The 26,164-nt window shown below is 37.5% G+C and overlaps 1 protein-coding gene across 2 annotated transcripts in view; it reads right to left on the bottom strand.

The window, feature by feature from the left end:
- Positions 1–26,164, bottom strand: part of ZNF407 (zinc finger protein 407) — a 458,811-nt gene that overhangs the window by 129,489 nt on the left and 303,158 nt on the right. For both annotated transcript variants that reach the window (XR_013408133.1, XM_001085704.5), the window contains exon 8: positions 20,300–20,478. Coding sequence is in view for 1 of the 2 variants with exons in the window: in XM_001085704.5 (XP_001085704.4) it covers positions 20,300–20,478 (179 nt within the window). In the remaining variant the exon portion in view is untranslated. The remainder of the gene's footprint in view (positions 1–20,299; positions 20,479–26,164) is intronic.

Genomic DNA, 26,164 nt, shown 5'->3' on the forward strand with positions numbered 1-26,164 from the left:
ACCTGTCAATATATAAAGACTTCACTAAAATAATGAAGATCAATTTTCTTGTATTTCAGGTGTAATATTTCAATATATCTATTCTTGAGATTTCAGAATACAAAACAAAGTAAGAGTAAAGTGGAATGTAAATGTCTAGAGGATACTGTAGGTATGCATGTTTAGATAAAGGAATACATATCACAAGCAACAGAAATCATGTGCTAAAATAATAAATATACGTGATCAAAAAATCCATCTTTAGAATTTAAGATACTTTATCACCCTCTCCTTCTGAATCAAAAAGGTCTCCTCACACCTTGGATTGTGTCTTACCCTGCAATGTCAACTCTATCTCTATGCTCTTAATGACTGTTTTCTCTTCTTGAGCTTTTATAACCTAACCAAGGACAAGGGAACGAGCTGTCTGTCTTCAGTGGGGTGACTGCTACCCATCCCTATTTGCTTCCTGCAAACACAGGCAAGTTCCTTTGTGAACAGATCATTTTCTAGAGGTCATTCCGACCATAATTTCAGGCCCTAGCCACTATCCTGATGGTCCTTCTTAGAAAATTGGACCCAGTGGGAACGTTTTCTCCCTCTGCTTTAGTCTATGGGTCAGCATTTTCCTTCCCTTGTAGTTCTTAATTCCCTTAAGTGGCAATTATTTAAGACACAGTTAGAGAAGGTGCAATCTACATTCATCCAATAAAACCTAAATATTAAAAAGGACAGAAAAATTCAGCATGGTTACTAAGGATAAATGGGACAGCATTTAGCATTTGAAAGGCACCAACGAAGTGGTACATGAGTAAATGGATAAAATTTTAAAAAATGGTTGGAGGTAAAAAAAAAATTAAGACGATCTAAAAGGGTACACTATGTGTCAAAGAGACAGAGCATCTTAATTACAAAAGGTTAATATCACAGTCAGAGTCAAGAAATAGGTGGAAAGATCACTCTAATAAATACTACCTGGAAATTCACCCAAAGGTAGCAGATACAGAAAGTCTACATTTGAGATTTTTCACCAGTATATGATAAAAACTTGGTTACTATAATGGCCCTAAACACAGACGTAACCAATTCGTGCTCAGAGCATGATGTTGGGGATGAGATCACCCTAATATGTGGAAAGACATATCAAGACAATTATGCTGACTATATGGACAAAAGAAGGTCTTAAATAAGGTCAGATGTTCTAAAAGAAGCCAAAGGAGCAATGTAAGAATTCTGAATTTGATGGGGCCTCCTCAAAAGCATAATGCTCTGGAATTGGTATAAAAAAAAAAAAAAAAAAAAGAGGTAATGAATTCAAACGACAATCTATTCATGAAACACAGCTGCAAAAATCCTGAATATGAGCATTATGCAGATGATAATAATATCACATGTGAGCCATGGGTATTGTGGAATACAGAGCATTTCCAGATCTACCAAGTATAATCTTGACTAGAGACACCACCTTTTCCCATGGTATATATTTAAGAGCAGAAAGATATCTGTGAAATTTTAATGATTGATTCAAATCTGGTTATATATTACATTTTTAAAACTTAATGTTCAGAATTTGGTCTTTGATCTAACTGATCACTTGCTTGGTGATCAAAGAATTGTATTTTGCTAAGAAAATCCAACATGTGATACGTCTAAAATGTGGTAGACATATTTAAAACTTCTTGGTTTAAAGTGGGTTTTCATACATAAAACTGAATTCATTCCATTAGAACCACTTCTAAGGTTTTAACTCTCACAGTTATGAAAGGTCTCATCCCTACAATAAATCCCTTATTCTGTATCACTCAAAGTGGTTCTGCTTCTGTGATCGAACCCTGACTGATAAAACACTTCTGGGATGGTGACATTTCATCCAAGCAGCACATATAACACTGTCAATTATCTAGCATAAAATAGTAGCATAATAGTGGTTATACAGAAACCAAAGGCTGGCTTCAAACTCTAGTGCTAGTCTTTTAAGTTTCAGTCAGTTATTTCACCTCATTTTTCCTACCATACCATTAAATTAAAACTAATAGTAGCATGAGATTGTCCTGAAAATTAAATTACACTCTTAAAAACAGCCTAATATCTGGCAAATAGTGATTGCTTGTATAAAATAGTTGTTACCATGTTTGATCTGGTCAATGACCTAGAATGAAATGGAATTGACTCAATGCTGCTTTCTAGATTGTGCCCAGACTCTCGAACAGAAACAATATGACTGTGGAGGAAATTTCCAGACGCTCTATACAGGTCATATGCTCGGGGGTGCCTTCCTAAAGCACCTCTCACTTTTCTGTATCAATCTTATATCATGGGAGAAAATGTCCAAAATCTGTTTGGTGATAATCTGGCATGTATCAACACAAGACTAGTTACAACTTCTCAAATGAATTCATTTCTAGTGTCGTCAGAACTTTTAAAATGTGTTTTACAACACTATACATTTCACAAACTCAAACAAGTTTATAAAACCTCTCTCACCAAAATGTTTGAGAATTATTAATTCAGCTTTTCCATGACGATGCAGAAATCATCAGCAGATAAAAATGTTTTTCATTAATTATTTGGAAATATTACAGAAAGTTCATATCACCATATTTCTGAAATTGGGTGGTATCTTCCTGTTCTGATTCCTCAGTGCAAATCCAACACAACTGGAATCACCGTATCCCAACTGTCTAGAATCCTTTCGGTATAGGTTTTAAACACAGGTTCACACAGAGTCAAAGATCCTACCTGTGGCTAGTTTAGCAAGAGAAGGAACTAGACATACACCTGAGAACCCCTTACAGGGTCTTCTGTTTTCTCGGGAGGTGGGCACAGCTGGGTGGTGGTAACAGTCTGTGACTTCGTCATGTGGAAGCCTGGGACTCACTGAGAGGGACGCGGAGAGTAAGCCTAAATGCGCAGGGGTGGAGTCTCACTAAACAAACACTCAGATAAAATGGCTGCATAAACTAACACGTCAGGTTTTGGGTCTATATCAAAAACTTTAGGCCGAACATTCCATTTTGTCTGCACTATGATGATAAAATAGTGTTTCCTGCACTTTGAGTGAAAATGACTATACATATTAATGTAACAGGTAATATCTTGACATCTTAATGCCTAGAAGATAAACACACCAGATTGACCCCGCCATAAATAATAAAAATAAATAGCCCTGGATTTCAACTGTCCTTGTCAATGTAAAAAAGATATTAAAAAATTTAATATGTTCAAATTGAACATCAAATATTTTTAAAATGTCCTCCTAGCATATTTCCTTAGAAGCAGATAGAGAAATTGGAGTGAAAAGTAAAAAAATATATATTAAGTGCTATCACAGAATTATATCTAAAACCAAAACTACTTCTTTGATTGAGTTCTGGATCATGATCTAAAAAGCACACATCAAACTAGCCGGGCGTGGTGGCGGCGCCTGTAGTCCCAGCTACTCAGGAGGCTGAGGCAGGAGAATGGCGGGAACCCAGGAGGCGGAGCTTGCAGTGAGCTGAGATCGCGCCACTGCACTCCAGCCTGGGCAACACAGCGAGACTCCATCTCAAAAAAAAAAAAAAAAGCACACATCGCAAAAAGAAAAACTTTAAAAAAAATTACATACAGAGAGAAAAAGCCAGAAATATGGATGGAGATAATACATTAGGAAACCATTAAAAGACAACAAAAGGAAACCTAAAGTTTTATTCAGCCTCTTCTAAAGAACCACTTGTTGGATTCTCTTTCTTTTTCAGCTTTTACTGTATGTGCCGCACAATTCAACTTCTGAGCTCCTCCCTGGTACACACGTTACTGCCTACAGTCTCTTCTGCCTGCTTGGTGCTTCCACCTGTCTCCTCTTCTCACCTCTCTGATTATTCAAGTTTTACAACATCAAGTACTCCCCAACCTGCCTTCATGCAATTCAGATTAATCATCCATGTTTACAAGTGGAGTTACATGAGTTGCAGCTACATGGCCACCCCGTAGCACACACTATTTCCAACACTCCTTCAAATGGCAAGAGCACTTCCAAAAAAAGCTGAAATAATTTATTACAATTAAAGTTGCACAAGAGGGATTCTATCTGGTCCCTAATTTAAGCAAAAAGCTTGCTTTGTCTGAGCAACGAGGTTAATCTAACAAAGCCTAATCCTACCGATGTTTTATTTGCAAAACACCAAGAAGTACTTCCACATTTCAGTGTTGACCGGATGCTCTATGAAAATGTCAATAGATACAATAAATACTTAGTTACTAACATAAAGAATGTCAAACTGTGGGACTGAGCTACCTGATAAATGAGAAGAGTTATGAGTTTGGTGTGTTTTAAAATAATAAAGCTTTAGATGAAGACAACTTCTAATACTATCAAATAGTATATTAAAATTTCAAGAGAACTGTCTGAGCATTTTCATGTCTCTGTCATTTTGTACAAATGGATTCTTTAAAACAAAGTCTATTTATTACAAATAGTCTTGTTTCTAATCAAGAGAACTGGGTATATAAACGTGAATATGCAAGTTGTGCCAACAATCTAGGTCACATATGTTAATACAAAATGTAACTTGGGATACTGACTCTTGTCACTCAAGAGCAGCACCTACTGGCATAATTAAAATGAATATAAATGACATAGGGTAATTTCAGTTATATATTTTATTAACTAAATACTTACAGAGTACTTAATATGTAGCAGGTACTATTTTAAGTACTTTGCAAATATTAGCTTATTTAATCATTCCAAGACATTTATCACAAAAAGTGATTAATTTTTGTTTGTTTGTTTTTGAGACAGAGTCTCGCTCTGTCACCCAGGCTGGAGTGCAGTGGCATGATCTCAGCTCACTGAAACCTCCACCTCCCGGGTTCAAGTGATTCTTCTGCCTCAGCCTCCTGAGTAGCTGGGATTACAGGCGCGCGCGCGCGCTACCACGTCTGGATAATTTTTGTATTTTTAGTAGAGACAGGGTTTCACCATGTTGGCCATGATCTCGAACTCCTGACCTCAGGTGATCCACCCGCCTTGGCCTCCCTAAGTGCTAGGATTACAGGCATGAGCCACCATGCCCAGCTAAAAGCGATTAATTGACAAAAACCTTACTCCAAAATGCAAAAGGATTTATTTAGCTTGAGATGTTGTTTCTATTTAAGACAGCAAAGTTCAAATTTATTCCTGGCCAACATCGGGAAGGAAACTGGTATTATAATTCATATTAACTTAATGAAACCAGACAAGGAATGTGGAGAAAAATCCTAAAAGGTAGTGCCCCAATAAAAGTACTCTCCCAATGAGAGAAAAAAAAAATTTATATTCCATACAATGGTGAATAAACTCATCTATACTACTTGTGAAAGAATCTTGCCTTTTCCTTCACAAACAGGAAACCATTTATGCTAGGCTTTTATTTTAGGCATGCACTAAAATTATAATTTTTCACAAGACGAAAGAATGACTTCTTGTCAATCACACTGACATGCTACTCAACAAATGACACTAAGAGCAATGACAAGAGTGAACAAGTCTTCACAGCTTTTTAGAAGGATCTAGACCAGCCATCAAAAATGCTATTTTATCTAGTTGGGGTCTACACTATATTCTGCTGCAGTAAAAGCTATTAGGGGATTTAAGCGATTACTTTACAAGGATAAATTTTTACCTATTAAAAGAATGCATCAAAGTGTTTTTAATCTTAGGAAAAATTAAAAAAAGAAAACAAGGAAGTGTAAACATGTCTGTAAGTTCAAATATTTTACTTCATATTTTTCCTCATTAAATTGATATATTTCAAACACTGACTAGCACATATCATATAACATATGTTTAGTCTATTAAATTTCAGAGGGTCAAGCCATTTAGTATAATTTTTGTATTTACTCTTGCCCACTTCCACTTTGCCCATCCCAATCAAATCTCTGCCCTGAATGGCACTTCACCAACCAAGATATCTATTTAATATCTTCTAAAATGGGTATGTGTGAAAGACAGAAAAAATAGGGGTACATAATTATTTTTGTGTTTGTAATTTTTAAAAATTGTGGTAAAACATACATAAAATTTACCATCCTAACCAGTTTTATGTGGACATTTCAGCAGTGTTAATTAAGTAGCATCACACTGCTGCACAACTCGTCTCTTTCATCTTACAATACCATAACTCTGCCTGGTCACACAACTCCCCGTTTTCCCTCCCGGCAGCTCCCGGCACCCACCATTCTACCTTCTATCTCTGTGACCTTGACTAGGCACATCATCTGTAAGTGGAATTATAATGGAATTATACTTATCAGCGTAAGCCATCTTGTGTGACTGGCTTGTTTAACTTAACATATTATTCTCCAGGTTCATCCATGTAATAGCATGTGCCAGATTTTCCTTCCTTTTTAAGGCTGAGTAATGCTCTACTGTATAATATATAACAAAATTTGTTGATCCATTCTTCTGTTGATGGACGTTTGGGTTTCTTCCACTTTTTCACTATTAATAGTGCTGCTATGAACATGGGTGTACAAATACCTGTTCGAGACCTTGCCTTCAATGATTCTGGATGTGGAGCTGCTGGATAATATGGTAATTCTATGTTTTGTTCCTGGAGGGGCTGCCATTCCGCTTAAATGGCAACTGTACCATTGTACAGTCACTTCAACAGCACACAACGGTACTTACTAACTTCTCTACATCCTGTCAACACTCGCGATTTTCTATTTTTCTGACAGGAGGCATCTGAGTAGGTATGAGGTGGAAGTCATGTTTCTTTTTTTTTTTTTTTTAATTAAAGCTTATTTATTTGCTAATGAGAAAAATATAGTGAATGCAAAATACTAAATTGGTGAGTATTATTTACCACCAGAGAAACTCACCAGAATCATATCATACACAAAAAGTGAACACATTTTCTTATTTGATAACATAAAGAATTGAAGAAGAAAAATTTTACTAGGCATTACATTCTGAATGTAAATATGCAGATCTCATTTTATTTGCACCTAAGTTTTTTTCTTTTTGAATGATTAGTTATAACAAATATCAGGCTGAGTCGAAAGTCATTCAGGACAAAGAAGAGCCAGTGACACGCCAAACACATTTGTGATGAGTTTAAACTACGTCTCAGATGAGGGAGGAGATGGACACATGAAGTTGAAGGGAAATGCACATATCCAACTGTGGCATTTTAAGGATAAAATGTAAAACCCATGTATGCTTAATTTCAGAAATTGCTAGGGTAACAGAGTAAACAAACTGACCCAGAGAAATGTTGCTAACTTATTTTCAACAAAAGAACGAAGGCAATTTAAAGAAGGATAGTATTTTCAATAAATATTGCTGAACAAAATGAGACATCTGCATGCAAGATGAAGAACTTTGACTTGCACCTTATATGTTATACAAAATACGACTCAAAATGGATCATAGACCTAAATGTAAAGTGTAATAAAAACATAAAGCTTCTAGAAGAAAATATATAAATTATTCTTTGTAAGTCAAGTTAGGCAAATAGCTTTTAGATATTGTATCAAAAGCTCGAAGCATAAAGGAAAAAATAAACTGGACCTTATGAATATTATGACTTTTCTCTATGACAGACACTGTTAAGAGGGGAAAAAAGAGACATGTCTCAGACTAGGAGAAAATATTTGCAAATCATATTTCAAAGGTCTCAGGTCAAAAATATAAAATAAAAATGATCTCAAAACTCAACCTAATGTAGAAAGGGGAAAAAATATTGTATTTCAAAAGACACTTCATCAAAGAAAATATACAGATGCCAAATAATCATGAATTGATGCTCAACATCATTAGTGATCTGTTAAATACAAATTAAAACCACACCATGAGCTCCTGGTGAGGACGTGGGGTGACGGGAACTCACACATTGCTGGCGGGAATATGCTATGCACAGACAGTTTGAAAAATAGTTCAACAGATTTTTTTTAGACAGTTAAGTATACCATATAATCCAGGGATCTCATTTCTAGGTATATACCCAAGAAAATGAGATCTTATAGTCACAGATTCTTATATGTGAATGTTTAAAGCCTCTCTATTAATAACTGCCAAAAAGAATAAAAAACCTAGCTGTGGAATTTGACTGTGGTTTTTATTTGCATTTTCCTCACCAGTAATGGTGCTGAGCGCATTTCCCATGGCTTGGCGGCCACTTGCATATGGTCTTTGGGGAAATAGTTATTTTGACCCTTTGTCCATTTTTAAAATAGGTTATTTGCCTTGCTCTTGTTGAGTGACAGAGTGCTTTATATATATTCTGGATACAAGACCATTACCAGATAGATTTGCAAAATATTTTTTCTCATTTTATAAGTTTTTCTTTCATCTTTTTGATGGTGCCCTTTGAAGCACAAAATCTTTAATTTTGATGAAATTCAACTTATGTTTTCCTTTTGTTATTTGTTCTTTTGGAGTAATATCCAAGAAACAATGGTCTAATTCAAGATCATAAAGCTTTATCTGTATCTATCTTTTGAAGGGTTTTTACAGTTCTATTTCTTATATTTAGGTCTTGAATAATTTATGTTCTAGATAGAGAGATAGAGAAAAACACCTATATTCACAGGAAGGCAGGATTTAGTACACATACCTACACTTCCTTGTTTATCTGCTGAGAAGGCCTAGAAGCAGTGGTACACAGAAGAATGAGTCCACACAGTGTATACATCTTGGCTTATAAATACCATTCTCCAACCAAAGGAACCAGGTCTCCTTAAAGTACTGATTCATTTCTGGACCATGGCGAGGAAAACACAAGATGAACCCATAGAACACTGTGGTGCCTGAAAAGTAAAGAGATGTCTCCAAAAGGATGGGGGTGCACACAGGGCATAGGAGCTGACTGGAAAGAGGGGACAGTGGTTAATGCAGGAGTGGTTTCAGTAAGAAAATAAGCCGCAACGGTATTGAATTATAAAGCTCAGGATAAAATACCTCCACACTTATAAAAAGAAATGGAACAAAAATCTGGGAAAGAAAGAATCGACTACCATTCCTTACAGAATAGTTCGAATTATTAAATATAGAAAAAATGAAGGAAAAGGAAAAAAACACAATTTAAGCATCACAGACCTTATTCAGGCAGGATAAATTAATGAATGTCAAAATTATCGGGCAAATGACTGGAGAGAAATAGGCTATTTTCGTGGTCTGAAAGGCTTTCTCTAAGATGTGTACTGATTAAAAAGGTAAAACCAGGAAGCTGCCAGTGGAGGATTCTGAAGATCCCGCCTCACTCCATGGGCCGGGCGGACGTCCTCAGTCACAAGGTGCTCCAGGCACAGCACACATTTCTTCTGGTGTTTTCTTAAATGACTTTGATCACACCATGAGTAAACATTACACTATTCCAAATTAAGAGACATTCTACAAAATAACAAACCCATGTTCCTTACAAGTGCCAAGGTACTGAAAATCTGTCCTGGACTGGAGAAGACTAAGAAGACGTGGCAACTAAAAGGAATGTTGGTTCCTGGGCTGAATTCTGGGAATGAAGGAGGATGTGAGTGGAAAAATGATAAACTCTGAATACAAGAATGTAACATAGAAAATGGCAATGTATTAATGCTAAATTTTCAGGCTTTCGTAAGTAGTATGGTTATGGTTGATGTTAACATTTGGGCAAGTTGGGTGAAGGAGATATGGAACTCTCTGTACTATTTCTGCAAACGTTTCTGTAAGTTTAAAATCATTTAAGATAAAAATTTGCTAAATGGTCATTTTCCTCACTGCAAATAGAAATAAATGAAATTGCAAAGAGTAATAATGTGCATTACTTCATATTCTGAACTACATTTCAAAGCTAATGAAACAATGTATCTAAATTTCCCTGATAATTTGAAAGACTTGTCATGCTATTCTTCAGTGAACTGCTTCAGTTGGAACAGTAACCTGTTCTGCAGTAGTAGCAACATGACTGGGCAACAGGATCTTTGCTTCCTAATCTAAAACTGCCATTTAGGTGGGGGTCAAAATATGTGTGTGAGGGTGTGCAAATTTTTAAAATATATAAATTATATTGAATTAAATAGTTGATAAAAAGTCTATATAAAAGTAAAAACCACATCAATTACCTGATAAAATCATACTGCCCCCACCATAACTTTCCACAATCAATTGTTTCCCTTAAAATGTTGATAAATGAAGCTGTCAGAGGGGATAAGATCACAATTTTCAATTTTGCTTACTTTTTTTTTTTTTTTTGTTAACTATTTTAACTTTCAGAATCCAGTTCATGAATGCTGCAAATGTGAGCTCTGATAAGATCGCAACGCTGCCGGCCATGAGGTAAGAGAATGCCATGTGGCTGTGTCCTTGGCGCAGCAGGGAAGGGAGCCGGGAAGGAGGCGCTGGTGTAGCTCGAATCCTACAGGCCATCACACTCGGCCAGCACACCCAAGGAAGGGGAGAATATGGTTTTTTTTTCTGGAAAAAAGTTAAACATCACTTTAAAACTTTTCTTTAAGGTCCTGTAGTGAGAGGATGAGCGTGAGTGAGCTGCGGGCCTGAGAGCCAGTTCGGCCAATCTTGCTAGGTGTTACCATCAAAAGCTGGGTTTTAATTGTGCACTCTAACTTCATTATAAATTCATGAATGCCATTCAGGACTTTACAGAACGCTAAAATAGACAGTAGAAAGGATACTTTTTCAGGATGATATTCTTTTAAAAAAAAGTTTTAAAACTATAAAGTGTAGTAGATAAAAGCCAAAAATAAAATTCTAAGCCCCCACGCCCCGGCCAACTGACTGAATGGACCGCTTCTCGGCCAAAGGGATCCCAAAGAAACCTGAAAAACTAGTTCAGGTCCTGAAGGGAAGGCCGGAGGGACATGCCTCCCTACAAGGTCCTCCCTTTGGAGTTCAGGCACAACTGGCCAGCATTAACATTAAAATATAGATCATAAGATGGACAAAACGGACTCTTTGTAGCAAGAAGATATTCAACACCAACCTGACTCTGGTAGAGCATTATGTGACAGATAGCAGGTCTTACAAGAAATCAAAGTATTTTACCTCCAAAATATATTTTTTGACAGATTTTGAAATGGCCCTGGAATGCCATCTCTTATTGGGAAAATCTGCATTCTGTAGAGAATCCCCTTTCCATATCTTCTCCAGATCCAGCAGAAATTTCACTAACAGTCTGACACCTTTTCAGGTCCTAAAAGAGACCTTTACCATCCATTCTCTCTGTAGCCAGTTACCTGGAAGCTTCATCTACAGAGTAAGAACCTTGGCTTCTACAACTCCCCTTATCTTAACTCAAGCGTTTCTTCCTGCTGGCTTCAAGTCTTCAGGCAAAGTTTAACTTAACCAACTGCCAATCAGAAAATCTTTGAATCCATCTATGACATGTGAGCTCTCCAGCTCCCTGCTCGATCTGTCCTACCTTTTTGGGCCGAACAAATGTATACCTTACATGTATGGACTGATGTCTTTGGCTATAACTTCTGTTTCCCTAAAATATATAAACCAAGCTATAAACACCTTGGGCACATGTTCTTAGAGCCTCCTGTGGCTGTGTCATAGGCCATCGTCACTCATATCTGGCACAGGATAAACATCTTTAAATATCTAACAGAGATTGGCTTTTTTCTTCAACATAGGTAACATACAAAGAAAAGAAATAATTTAAATACATTTTTTAAATGGTAAGTTTCTATTCTGAAAAGTTTTAAGTAGGCCTTCTGTAGCCCTAATTTTAGTATGTGCTCAGACTGTTACACTAATATATATGTATGAATACTAATGTGTACACATATATATGTTTATTGTTATGAGATTCATTACCCTTAATAGCAACTTGAAATACATGCAAAAAAATCATTCGTCTTTTCCTTCTACTTTGTTGCTATCAAAATAGCAGTAACAAAATCCAGTAACTTTCTTAAAAGAATAACTTTACAATTTTCAAGCTCTTTCATATGGATTATCTAATTTGAACCGCATGTTCAAAAGAAAAGCTAAACAATGTTACTCTTTTTGCAGTTGAGAAAACAGACACAAAATGCTTCAGTGACTTGTTCAAAGTTACACATCTCAATGGTGACAAAGTGTACCCTGAAACCTAGTTCATGTGACTCCACCCATCCGTCTGTGCGACAGGCTCTGCACTAGGCAGGAGAGGTACAACTGTGAAAACATTTACCACGGTGTTTTTACATTATTACATTATATTATTCTACTTCCTAATATACGTGTTTAGATTATTTGAAATCTGAAAACTCTAAATTTTTAAGGTTTCCACTGAAAAAATTTCATTAACCTGCTGACCAATGATTTTAAAAACTCCCGTACAGCAGGGTTCTGTAACTGTAAGACTCTGAAGACAGGTGCGAATTTTATAGAGCCACACTGTAGTTATGCATCCTCAAGCAACATAACCTTTTGAGGATGGATTTTTCAAAACCATTAAATTGAGAATAATATGTATCAACAAGATTTGTTTTGAGGATTCAATGGTCTAGAGAAAAGTTTGGCACAGATACTATTTACGATTCTTTCTAATTGAAAAGGCAAAATGTGATAGCATGAAAAACAGGTCTTCATTACTACTTACTAGCTAATGAAAACATAAGGAAACCATACATAACTACCATTTGGATCACTCTAGAACAACTAGGATCATCCTCTTGCAGGAGGATGGCGGGAAGGAGCAAGAGCTTCTCTGACACTGCTCCATGGTGTCAGGCAGATAAAGGAAGATACGCGTACTGAAGAACACTGGCATCTAGTTATTCCTAAAAAGATGAAATGTAAAACTATTTTATTTTTATTTATTTAATCTTGAGACAGAGTTTCACTGTTGTCGCCCAGGCTGGAGTGCAATGGTGCAATCCCAGCTCACTGCAACCTCCGCCTCCCAGTTCAAGCAATTCTCCTGTCTCAGCCTCCCAAGTAGCTGGGATTACAGGCGCCCACCATGACACCCAGCTAATTTTTGTACTTTTAGTAGAGACAGGGTTTCACCACATTGACCAGGCTGATCTCGAAGTCCTGACATCAGGTGAGATCGCCGACCTCGGCCAACCAATGTGCTGGGATTACAGGCGTGAGCCATCGCACCCGGTTGTAAAACTATTTTAAAATGTATCATTAGAAAGCTTTGAAAAAAACCCTCTTTCAGTATATTATTCAAGAAAAAAGAGGTGGAGATCAGGTCAAAGATCTGCTTCTCAGTAAACAGTATGTTTACTGATAAATATCCACAAATGCGATTTTCCTGGATACCAATTACATTACTGAAAACACTAGGATGATGAAAAATATTGTTCTGATATTATTCACTTATAGATTATGAAGTATGTAAGAGAGTTCCTTCTAAACTTAGGAATTCCAACAGGCATGAGAGTGAGAAAGGGAATGAAGAAAAATTATCAGCTATCAAAATACCAAATGTGTTGAGCCATAATGGACATCAAGGGTACTGCTATGGCAGACAGCACAGGAGTATTTGGACGGGAGTATGAAAGGAACACAGACATTTAGCAGCAGTTAAGAAAAACAGTAAATTAACCAACCCATGGATGATGTCTGAGGTTAAAGAATCAAATTGCTGAAGTGTTAATTATTTTAGGAAGTCTTTTGTTAATGGTGAAGTATCAGGAGACTGGAAAACAAGGAATCCAGTCTGAAGGTTAAAAAGAAAGAGAACAGAGGCTGAAAATTATAGACCTGTAAATCTAACATCTATATTAGGAAATAAATTTGAGATGATACTTATGGATGAGCTTAATGATACATTTGGAGAAGTACAATTTAATAGGAGTGAGTCAGCACGGATTTACCAAAGGCAATCATGTCAGGAAAAATTTCGTTCCTTTTTAGGTTGAAGTAATAATTGGTTTATGTAAGGAAGAACCAATGAGAAACTGTCAGGATTTTCTGAGATTTTTGGACCTTTTCAGAAAGTGAATTATTGTACAAAATGTCATGACATGTGTCAGAGCATCCAACTAACAAAAGGGGATGAAAGCAACTGGGTTAAAAATAGAGGGCCAAGAGGAATTTGGGAGAAGACTGCATTCTATTCTACAAGGTTCTATGTATTGAACACTAATGGTTCTAATTAATGATGAAGGAATTTTTTTATGTAGGAAATTTGAATATATTGCTAAATAAGGGGTAATGGTTAAGACGAAAGACTATAGCTGTTTTACGTTAACTGCAATAGATTAAGTAAATGGGCTCAGAGGTAGAATGAAATTTCAGCTGCCTAAGGATAAAGAGATGTACTTGGAAAGCATTAACGAATCAAATAGATTTAATTTAAATGAACAGTTACCGTGAGGAAGAAAAAGGGACTTGGGGTTTTGATGAGAGTCAAACTTTCAAATTCTTATTCTTATAACTGGGAAGAGGCAAATGTAGGGAATGCAGTTAAATAATACATGTTATAGAGAATACGAAGTTGATCATCTTAGAGAAGAATACAAAATCCCCAATTTTTGAAGAGATATGATAATTTAAAAACTGATGAAAATAAAATCAATTGAAATGTGCTACAAAAGTATGAGGGTAGAAAAATAAAGGAAATTAAGAAAAATACCGTATCATTACATAATGCTCAATTCTCCCTGAAAAGAGAACACTTTGTAATCATTACCTTTGGAAAAGACACCAACACTTACCACATTTAAGGTCTCAGAGAGAAATAAGAAATAAGTAAATCAACCGCATAGCTTTGATGCACTGCACATAGGCTCAGAAAGTGACCACACTACCAGTGGGTCTTCCAGTGGGCATTCGTTCATGAGCAATAAGTGCTATTTCAATAGCAAACAGGCTCCTTGAGCCATAAAGGCATAACTGTAAGTCTGCTGCTTGGAACAGACGAGAAAAAAAATCCCTTTCTTCGTAGGCACCATCAGAGAAGGCTGAGCAACCGCTCCTCAGCCCTCCCGCTCTGGCTTCCCTGTCTTCACTCCCCTTTCTCTGGGGTTATGTTTAAAGCATTCTGAGCTATCCCTGCTGAAGTGAACTATGCATGGGGTCAGACTGAAGGCCACTGGTGTTGTAAACACACACATGCATTTAAATTATTTGTCCAAATGTAGTGGATGAGTACCATGCTTATTTATGGATGGGCGACATGGTAGAAATGTAATTGTTAAAACTGAAGAGATCAAATCAAGATAATTTTTGAGATGAAATAGATTTTACAAAATAGAAGAAAAATCATACAATGACAGAAACCTATTTTTAGTTTGATGTCAATTTTGTGAAGATTTATGTGACTGTAAAATCTCATTATATTAGATCTAGATTGGGCCTAAATGAACCTCTTCAGAAACTTGGATGTGGAGAAAGGTGTTTTTTTTTTTTTAGGTATATACAGAATACAACTCATAGAAGAGACTTTGATGAATTTCTCAAATTGAACACAACCATGTCTCAATACTGGAATTAAGAATCAGAATCTTACTAGCACCACTGTACTTTATTCAGCGACTGGTGCCCACAAGGGAAAATAAACTCTGACTTCTAACATCATAGAGTAGTTTTATCTGTTTTTATATTTAATATAAACGCAATCATATAAAACGTACTCCTTGGTGACTGGCTTGGTTCATCCAATGATATGACTGTGAGACTTATTTCACATTGTTGCTTGTACGTGTAGTTCATTCATTCTCACTGACGTATTCTATTATGTGAATATACAACCTTTGTACATTCTGCTTGAGGGACATTAGGGTATTCTGGAGTTTTGACTATGATGAATATACCAATAATTACATTAAGTACAAATACTAAAGTAAAAGACTAAATATTTAATGTAAAAGATAAAAATTGCCCCAGCAGATAAACAAAATACAACTATAAGCTGCTTATAAGGAATCTGGTGTAGGTATACCAATATGAAACTCAGAATTATAGCAAGAGATATTGCTACTAAGAAGTATTTCATAATTATGTGTGCACGTCTGTATCTAAAACAATCCTAAGTCCTGAGTACTTAGTGATGTATCTTCAAAATATGTAAAGCCAAAAATAACAGAATTTTAAAAGATAAATCCACAATTATAGTAGGAAACTTTAACATATTCCTCTTAACAGCTAACAGAACCAGCATTTTAAAAAGCACTAAGAATATGACAATCTGAACAACACAGTGAACAAACTAAACATTGTAACTGACATACAGGGAACAAACACCACTAGTGCCAAGTATTCTTTCCTCATGTGTCTCAAAAATTTACCGAAACTTACCATTTGCTGGGCATAAAAAAGTCTACACAAATTTTTAAAGAATTAAAATAATTCAGATTATGTTCTGTAAAAACAGTAAATTTAAGAAGTCGATTTGTGTTATTAGTTTAATAGTTTTAAAAAAAAAGATAACTAGAAAATCTCAAACTACCTGGAAATGGAATATTACGTTTACAAATAATAATCCATGGTTAAAGAAAATAAAGAAACTTTAGGCTGTTTATTTTTTTTAACCATGGATTATTATTTGTAAACGTAATATTCCATTTCCAGGTAGTTTGAGATTTTCTAGTCATCTTTTTCTTAAACTATTGAACTAATAACACAAATCGACTTCTTAAATTTACTGTTTTTACAGAACATAATCTGAATTATTTTAATTAATTCAAGATGGATTAGAGACTTAAATGTTAGACCTAAAACCACAAAAACCCTAGAAGAAAACCTAGGCAATACCATTCAGGACACAGGCATGGGCAAGGACTTCATGTCTAAAACAACAAAAGCCAAAATTGACCAATGGGATCTAATTAAACTAAAGAGTTTCTGCACAGCAAAAGAAACTACCATTAGAGTGAACAGGCAACTTACAGAATGGGAGAAAATTTTTGCAATCTACTCATCTGACAAAGGGCTAATATCCACAACCTATAAAGAACTCAAATTTACAAGAAAAAAACAAACAACCCCATTAAAAAGTGGGCAAAGGATATGAACAGACACTTCTCAAAAGAAGACATTTATGTAGCCAACAGACACATGAAAAAATGCTCACCATCACTAGCCATCAGAGAAATGCAAAACCACAATGAGATACCATCTCACACCAGTTAGAATGGCAATCATTAAAAAGTCAGGAAACAACAGGTGCTGGAGAGGATGTGGAGAAACAAGAACCCTTTTACACTGTTGGTGGGACTGTAAACTAGTTCAGCCATTGTGGAAGACAGTGTGGTGAGTCCTCAAGGGTGTAGACCTAGAAATACCATTTGACCCAGCCATCCCATTACTGGGTATATACCCAAAGGATTACAAATCATGCTGATATAAAGACACATGCACATGTATGTTTACTGCAGCACTATTCACAATAGCAAAGCCTTGGAACCAACCCAAATGTCCATCAATGACAGACTGGATTAAGAAAATGTGGCACATATACACCATGGAATACTATGCAACCATAAAAAAGGATGAGTTCATGTCCTTTGTAGGGACATGGATGCAGCTGGAAACCACCATTCTCAGCAAACTATCGCAAGAACAGAAAACCAAACACCGCATGTTCTCACTTATAGGTGGGAATTGAACAAGGAGAACACCTGGACACAGGAAGGGGAACATCACACACCGGGTCCTAATGTGGGGTGGGGGGAAGGGGAGGGATAGCATTAGGAGATATACCTAATGTAAACGACGAGTTAATGGGTACAGCACACCATCATGGCACATGTATACATATGTAACAAACCTGCATGTTGTGCACATGTACCCTAGAACTTAAAGTATAATAAAAAATAAACAAATAAATAAAAAGTAAAAAAATAAAAAATAAAAAAACCACTTTTGTCTTGTGCTTCTTATCTGGCTACAACTAAAATTAGAACTCACATATAGTCTTTCATGCTCTGGAATACGAAATATAAAATGATACAAAAATCATTTTACTGGTTGCCAAAAAGGATTGAGAAAAAAACACAATGAATCATCAACTTCTGCTAGAGAGGGAAAAACAAACTGAGCAACCATTTATGCTAAAGATGATCACGTCAAACAGTTTACATATGATCCCATTTAGATGGCACACACATTCTGTGTGGTCGGCATCACTATCTCCATCTTTGGAGGAAGACTGAGACCCACAGGGTTAAAATGCAGTTTTCGGGACCAGACATCAAGAGAATGATCAAGCTTAAGTTGGAGCCCATCCTCCTGGAAGGTCACGCCTACAGCTGCACAGCAGGGACTAGGGATAGTTCATTCAAACTCCTACACTCTTCAATCAGGAATCTGAAGCTCAGAGACACTTGTGTTTACATAGAGACTTGAATCAGGGTCTCCACTGAACTCCAGTTTTGCGTTATTTGTGTGAATTACATCACATAACTGCAGTTACACACCAATGTAGAGATACCAAGGGTATAGCACATTTGCACACAAACCTCTTTTGGCAGAACTGTTTTCAAATAAAAAATAAAATACCTCACTTTAATACATGAATTCCCAAATATTATCTCAACTAAACTTTACATTATCTCAACCAAATCACAGTATTTACAGTCTTTTTTTTTTTTTTAAGATAAGTAATGTTTTTATTTTTCTCTTATTTACTCACAGTACTTTAGGGAACAATCTGTTTTTCATGTGTAACTGGTATAATAGAAGAGAGAGACAGATATGTCAATCTTCTACCTGGAAAGGAAGCAGAGCAAGGCCACCTCGAGGAGGACACTTTGCTGATGCCCACCATGGATTTTGTCCCTGTGGCCTGGCCATTGCTAGGAGCAGCTCCTTCACAGGTGGTGTTTCTGGTATCTGTAAGGTTATGGGTCCATATTTATGAAGAACCCATAGGCACTTATGGCCAGAGATATTTCAACTCGATGGCCAGAGATATTTCAACTCGACTTTATCTGTTTTTATGAACTAACGCTGATAAACTGTCTAGTTTCAAAACCTTTTCAGTGACAACCTCACCAAAAGTGAATGAGCACAGACCTCTGGTTTTGTTTGTTTGCCAAATACAGCCCTGGATAGTAGAAAAATTACTAACTCACACACTCGACATTACTTAAATAAGTCAGTCATGTGAACATCAATTGAGAAATATGAAAGAAAGTAATAAGCCTCTATCTCCGTAGTGTCAAATGTATTAAGAAAACTAGTCTACCTTAAATTACTCACACTCCTTTTAACATAGATATTTTGTGAGCAAACATTGCTTAAGATTTTGAAGCTGGAACCTCACATTTCTGGTGTGATTTATATCACAATCCCCACATTCGTACCACTGCTAACTACCCCTTCATATGGCACAGAGAGGCATAAAATGTTCATGCCTACAGCAGCACAGCAGGCACTAGGGATAGTTCATACAAACTCCTAGACGCTTCTAGCTTCATAGCCGTTATCTTTTAAAATTCTCACAATGACCCTATTAGTAGGTACTATCAAGCAGATTTACATATGGGAAACCTCGGGCCTAGTGAGGTCAGCCTGCCTGAGGTCATATGGCCAATAATGAGAAGTAGGGTTTAAAAGCAGCTCTAACAGGTCCCAAAACATCTGCCTAAAGCACATCCTTGATCAATGGGCCTTATTCAAACTTTGCTGCTTGGGTTAAATCTTGGAAGGCTTCTCTAAATTTACTTCAGGGTAAGTACCTCTTCAAATAGGTCCTCTCACCCATAATCCATCATTCTGCTGCTCTGTACGGTGAGAGCTGGCACCAAGGAATACTTGCCAATTAAACAACATGTCGGGCTGGAGGAACGGATGTGCTTTACTCTGCAGTTGCTGCCACATCCCACATCGCTGACGCCTTCCAGAGTGCCTGACTTGCCACCCAAGAGGCAAGAATCCTCTTAGCAGCCGCTCCCATCACCAGCTTTTCCCCAAACCCAGGGCCAGCCCCCTCCCAATTTCTGGGAAACGCACAGCACCGTTAACCACCCACGACGCTTGCCTCCATGGTCGCAGGTCGCATTCTTTCTAGGCATTCACTGGAAGATGATGGTGTCAAGAAACAGGGCATAACATTTCAAATCGCAAGCATTTTTTGAGAAAAAAAATTTTAGCAATTAGTCAAAATATGAAGATTTAACAACTACTCTCATTTCAGGTCAACGATGCTTTAAATATTTACTAATATTAACTTTACAGTCATAGAATAATTACTTTGTCAGATTTGTTTTTTTGATAAAATATGGTTGAAAAGTCCTGTTTTCATAGTGGAGTGGGATAAAACTGGAATGTACTTTTTTATAGGTCTTGAAGCAGATACTATCACATACTCTACTCATTATAATAAATCATGGTAATGTACAAATAGCATTATAACTGCTGTGATCACATGAAATCCTGTTAAAAACAAGTACTGTCACAGTTTCTGTCCCTTACCAGCATGCAGGTAAGCGAGGTCTGGGTTTTCAATGTCAGGATGCTGTTCCTTCAAATGGTTCCGGAACTCCACAGGGACGTTGGTCCCGTAGTCACACTTGGGACAGTTGTACATCTTGACTCCTTCGTGTTTGCCAGTATGCAGAATGTGTTTGCGGATATTTTCAGCACAGTTTGACCTACCAAGTAAGACAGAAAAGTAAATCTAATTAAGGTCAAACCAATAACCTTATATTACACATAGTGACATTAGATAAGAACGTCTCTATGTGTTTGGTACTATTTTAAGTGCTGTACTCACATAATAATTAGCTTATATAATACGTCAGCCCTATGAGGCTGGTAGTTTTTATAACCCTGATATGAATTTTTCCGTTGGTCTTTTAGCTTCATTTCTATGAAGAACCAGAAATACCAAATCCCAAGCACTATTATTTTAATCTCAAATTATTCTGGTACCACTCGAGGGCAGTGAAGGTGTCAGCTGACCCTGAGAACACACCTATCACCAGTGAGGAGTGGCACAAAAATGTAAGCGCTGTTGCCTCCACTGAATTTAGAGCATTTGGGGAACAAAGACACTGGCTTTTAAGTTCTGTCAAGCAAGGTGCTTCTAAGTGGGCTCTAAAATAATTTGAAGATGGAGTTGTAGCTAGAAACAGCTCTCAGGCTCAACTCCAACATCTGGGCAACATGTGAATCCCATGCAGCTTTCTGTGATGATACAGGCTCTTAAGAGTGATGACATGGAAAATACAATGGAGGGCCCCCGTATATTCCATGCCACAGTGCCACTGAAATCAGGGGTGGGCTCCTCTCCAAGTGTTTTCCGGCAGAATTAGAAATACAAGGCCTGAAATAATCAGCCAACTGGGAAGGGGGTGCTGGTTTTTGAGGCAAACTGTTCTGCTTGCTCTGTCATCCCTGTCAGTTCCTTTGCCACAGAGACTGCACGTCTAGACTCTTTCGGAATACACACGCAGAGCTGTTTTCCTTTTGTCTTTGTCATTTTTAGAACAGTAATAAAAAGAGCCCTATACAATTTCAAGCAGGTGTTGAGGAGTTATCTAGAAAGAAACAAAAAAATCACGCTGGCCTCAGATTTCCTACAGACCAAAATTAAATGCCAGAAGAAAATAGAGCAATATGTTTATCACCATTTCCCAAAAGTATTGCTGAAGAACAAAATCCCGCAAGATGTTCTTAGAAGAAAGATTTCCATGACCAAATAAGATCAGGAAATGGTAGTTAGCCAACACATCTCACAGTGCACTTCAGAATGGTAGGCTCTAAGAAGAAACTTTATGTAGGTCTACATTGCCTGAACACTTCTAATTCGAATTGCTTTTGTGTATAATATTCAATTATACCATGTTTATTTTTCAGGGAATATACCTTGGGAAATAATGGTCAAGGAAGTGAAAATGATTGTTATCTCTCACAAACAAACGCAGTCAATGACGCTAGAAATTCAAAGACTCAGTAAAGATGGTCGCTATCCACTCCTGACAAGAGGAGTGTGGGAAGTATCGTCCAAGTGAGGCAGAATTAATGTAAATGGCACTAGGAACGGTATTTCCAAGACAGGGTACAGGGATGTCCTTTCCTACAGTCTCCGGACAAAGCTAAAATGCAAACGTGTTCCTCGTGAGTGGGGATCTCATATTCTGGGAGCAGTCTCGTACCTGCATCCAGATTGTCCTTTGGAAAAGTTCCTGTCCTTTGGAAAAGTTCCTTTGGAAAACTTCCCTCCCATCTCCAGGCAGGGCTTGTCTCAAATGTACATGTACCACTAAATCTGCTCAGTATAATTAAATTGAACAAATCAAATCCCTCTATACCTAGGAAGAAGACTAGAAAGAAATACATCCAAATATTAACGCAGCTATACTGCAATGCCCATTTGCTCTTATTTTTCAAATATAAAGTTTTATATGTTAAATATATATATTTTAAAAATTAAAATAATAATAACACCTTTTTCAAAAATAAAAAAAGGACTAGAATAACAGATATTTTCCCAGCTATTTTCGACTTGCTTTAGGCAAAGTCTCTGTCAATCTGGGTGTTAAATTTCCCTGAGATCTTAGACTAAATACATGCGAGACAGTGAATGTGTGCACACAAGCTTCTTTCTTTCATGAGTCACTACTGAATTGTAACACCTGCTTTATATATAAATTCCCTATTGTGAACTAACAATTACTGTAAGAGGAAAAAAAAAAAAGATAAGTACCTAACGCATGCCAGGTACCTCCACTGACTTGGCGACTTTGAAGGCAAGCATGACCCTCTTGAGGTCAAGACTGCTACACAGTTCACAGAGAAGAAGGTGAATATCACAGTGATTAGCTGGCTACACAGGCCGTACGGCTGGTGCGTGGTTAAGGCAGAATCCTAACCTAGGTTTTCTGTTTTCGAGGCCAGAATGTTGGTATGTTTTCAAGTACACCACAGCCAGCTTTCCCTTTAAAATTTACATATCAGAGACATTAGCACACTCTAAGCAAAGGGTAGGACTGTAGAGTCTCTTAAATGTATAATTATCCTTAGAGTAACAGCTCTGGATCATGTCAGAAATAACACAGGAAAATGTCTGAAGGTGACTGACACAAATGTCCACTTTTAGGACACTTAAAAGGAAAAGAAACAATTTTTTTTTAGTTCTTCAAGCTGGGTAAACTGCTCCAAATTACCCCTTAATTCTGCAGATCTGCAACATGTTTTCTACAGCATTATAGACACCTCCTAAATTCACCATTGTTTATTGACACTGGGGAGAGAAAACAAAAAGCTACTACTGTACTTAATTAGTACTGTTTATCAGGAATGTAGATTCTTTGGTACCGCCACTATTATTTCCTTACGTAAAATGTTAGGCATGAAACATCATCACAGACAATCACCAATCATATGAAGAAATTAAAATTGCCAAAATAAATACATTTCAATGTATGATGCATATTTACATGGAGAACAATATCAGCAATGAATCCTAACATTCAGGGAAGGAAGAAAGAGATAACTTTGAAAACAGATTATTTTGTTTTCAAGAAGGCTGTATCTAGGACAAAAATAAGCCAGTATCTCTCAGTAACTAAACAGCATGTAGGATCTAACAACTGGGGACTATTACTGAAATAGGTAAGACGTATATGGGGACTGAGGGAGGGGGGAGAATTTAAAAAGGTGGGAAGCTTCTTTTATTTGAAAATATAAAATAAATCAAGAAAGATGTGGTGTGGAACTTGAGATTTTAAAAGGCATTAAGGACCATTCCACATGTATATTCTTACACAGATATGTGCATATGCTTGTATACAGGATGTATATATACACACTGTGTTTTTAAGTTCTATTATATAATACATATGTGTGTATGTGTATTTGTAATTGTATGTTTTAAACATATACATACCATGAGCATAAACACATGCAGACAAGAAGGACTGGGATGTGTTTGGGGAAATGAGAGTGAGTGTTAATGTGTATGGAGTCTCTTTGGGTGATAAAAATCTAAGATTGCTTGTAGTAATGGTTTCACAATTCTGGTAACATATTAAAAACCAAGAAAGGCTGCAATTTCAATGGGTCACTTGTCAAATATATGATCTATCTCTCCACTAAAACAAAAACGAACACAAAAGAACTCTCGTGCCGCTGTCACCCTTCTTCCTGCCACTGGAACCTTACAGGCCACATGTTCAGGTGGTAAAGTTACCAAGAAGAAGAGGTTCTCAGCCTCCATGGGCCTTTACCTCAGTGAGCAATACATTTTTAAGTCACTCAAATTTCAGAGTTTTGCCTGATGTGCAGCTACTACAATTATCACGTGCTGCTAATCTCCTTCCTCAAACCAATGCTGCATAGAACCTCACCATACCAGCACACACATGCATTCACACACACACACACCCCCCGATTCGAACCCTCTTTACTAATCACCGCACGGCAGATACCTTGGGTGAAGAAGTAGTAAACTAGGCCCATTCCTGAGCTAGTGTGACTCCTCCTGGCCTCGCACTGCTCCTCTGGAAATATCCCTAGACCTCATTTTATCTCTGATTTTCCCTCTTCTGCCACCTGGGACCTCCTGTCACAAGCCAAGAAGCTTACTCCTGTCACCATCTGTATGCATCTTGGTGTTTCCCTATGGGCGAGTTAAGAAATTTTTCTTTTAAGAAAATGTATGAGAAGTCAAATTTCTCAGAAAAATGCAAAGGGTTACATGTATACTCTAACAAGAAGAATGCTAGGGAGAACTCATGTCACAGTGTTTCCATCTGAAATGAACTAGGAAGAGAGATACTGGTGCACATCTCTGAATGAAGGAGAAAGTGAAACAGGCAATGACTGGGCAGTTTCCCTGGGATTCACTAAGAACTGTGACCTTCAATCCAGTTTCCTAACCAACACTAGATCAGTCCTATCCCCACCTTCTTCCTCTTATTCCTGGCAGCAGACGACCATGGTGCAGAGGAAACACCCCTGGGTGTCAAGTCAGGCAGCCGGGTCCATTCCCCACATGAGAATTTCAGCACCTGCAGAATGGCTCTGCGATCTCAGGAAAGTACCTCAACTCTGAGATCTCTTTTCCTTAACTAAAAAATGAGGTTAGTACAGCAAACTACCAAAGGACTGAATGCAATCTATGCATTATCTTTTTCTTTAGAGAAGGTAAGTGCATATACACACAAAATCTCCACCTGGGAATTCAGAGAGTTGGTAAAAGCTATTCCTGGGCTCCAGGTTGTGGCTCCCAGTTCCAAAGGTGGGTGGGAAGTGATGGAGGGGAAAGGTAGGAACACAAACTGCACGGCTCCGGCACGCAGCGCAAAGTCGGCGTCAACAGAAAGAAAAACTACCGAATCCGCAACTCTCGGCAAAATGCTAAGCTCTGCCCTGTCCTTTCCCAACTCCGCTCTACTGCCACAGCTTCACGCGACAGAACGTGCCGGCAGGCTCTCTGCTGGGGAAGAACCTCGCCTGGAAGAACCTCACAGGGGAAAGACGCTCCTCACACTGAGAAGGGAGCCTGCTGGAAGAGAAGTGAGATTCTCCAGAGCCAAGCCTCGCAGGCCTCACCGGGATTCCCGCGGGACTCAGCGGAATAGAAACAGCACGCATTGCTTTCGTGGAAAAGGCATTCTAAGAGTGCATTTCAAATTAAATTTTGGAATATAACATGTTGAAAGTCTTGAGCAGCTTTGATGTACAGAATTTAAAGCACGGGGTGACTGATTAGCAAAAGGGCCCAAGATGGGATCTATGCATTTAGGGCTTCTTAAAAAACACATAATAACGGAAATTTCTTATTCTGTTCAAAGGTAATGTATGTTAAAATAATAAGTAGAACACCACAAGTACTTCTAGAACTCCACAAAATCATTAGTCAGTACTACACACGAACTTCTGGCCTATGGACACAAAAAGCCTGATGATGTTATCGAACCTAAGGGGAAAGGAGCTTTAAAATATTTGATGTTTATTTTGGTTATTAGAATTATACCACTGAAGTTGTTAAACACCAGAGCATCCAACAATGGATGTGACAGAGTCTCCCTCCAGCACTGTCTCCACTGTCCAATGAGTCGCAGATGACCAGCTACGTACAATCCCTAACTTCTTCTCAATCTTTCGGGAGAAGTAAACACTACTTTTTCAAGCTACAGATATGTCTTGTATTCTTTTCTCAACACTCCCCTTGGCTAAATACAGGGGCACCACACAAACTGGCATCTCGCTTTTCCGTGGAACGGAGCATGGGGCCTCACCGTATCGAACACCGAAGGGCACACTTATCTCCCCTACATGCCTCTACTCCCACCCTTACCTTCTTTTCTCCTTTTTGACAGCTTCCTAGTA

The sequence above is a fragment of the Macaca mulatta genome, chromosome 18, assembly GCF_049350105.2.
Source record: "Macaca mulatta isolate MMU2019108-1 chromosome 18, T2T-MMU8v2.0, whole genome shotgun sequence".
NCBI classification, from domain to species: domain Eukaryota; kingdom Metazoa; phylum Chordata; class Mammalia; order Primates; family Cercopithecidae; genus Macaca; species Macaca mulatta.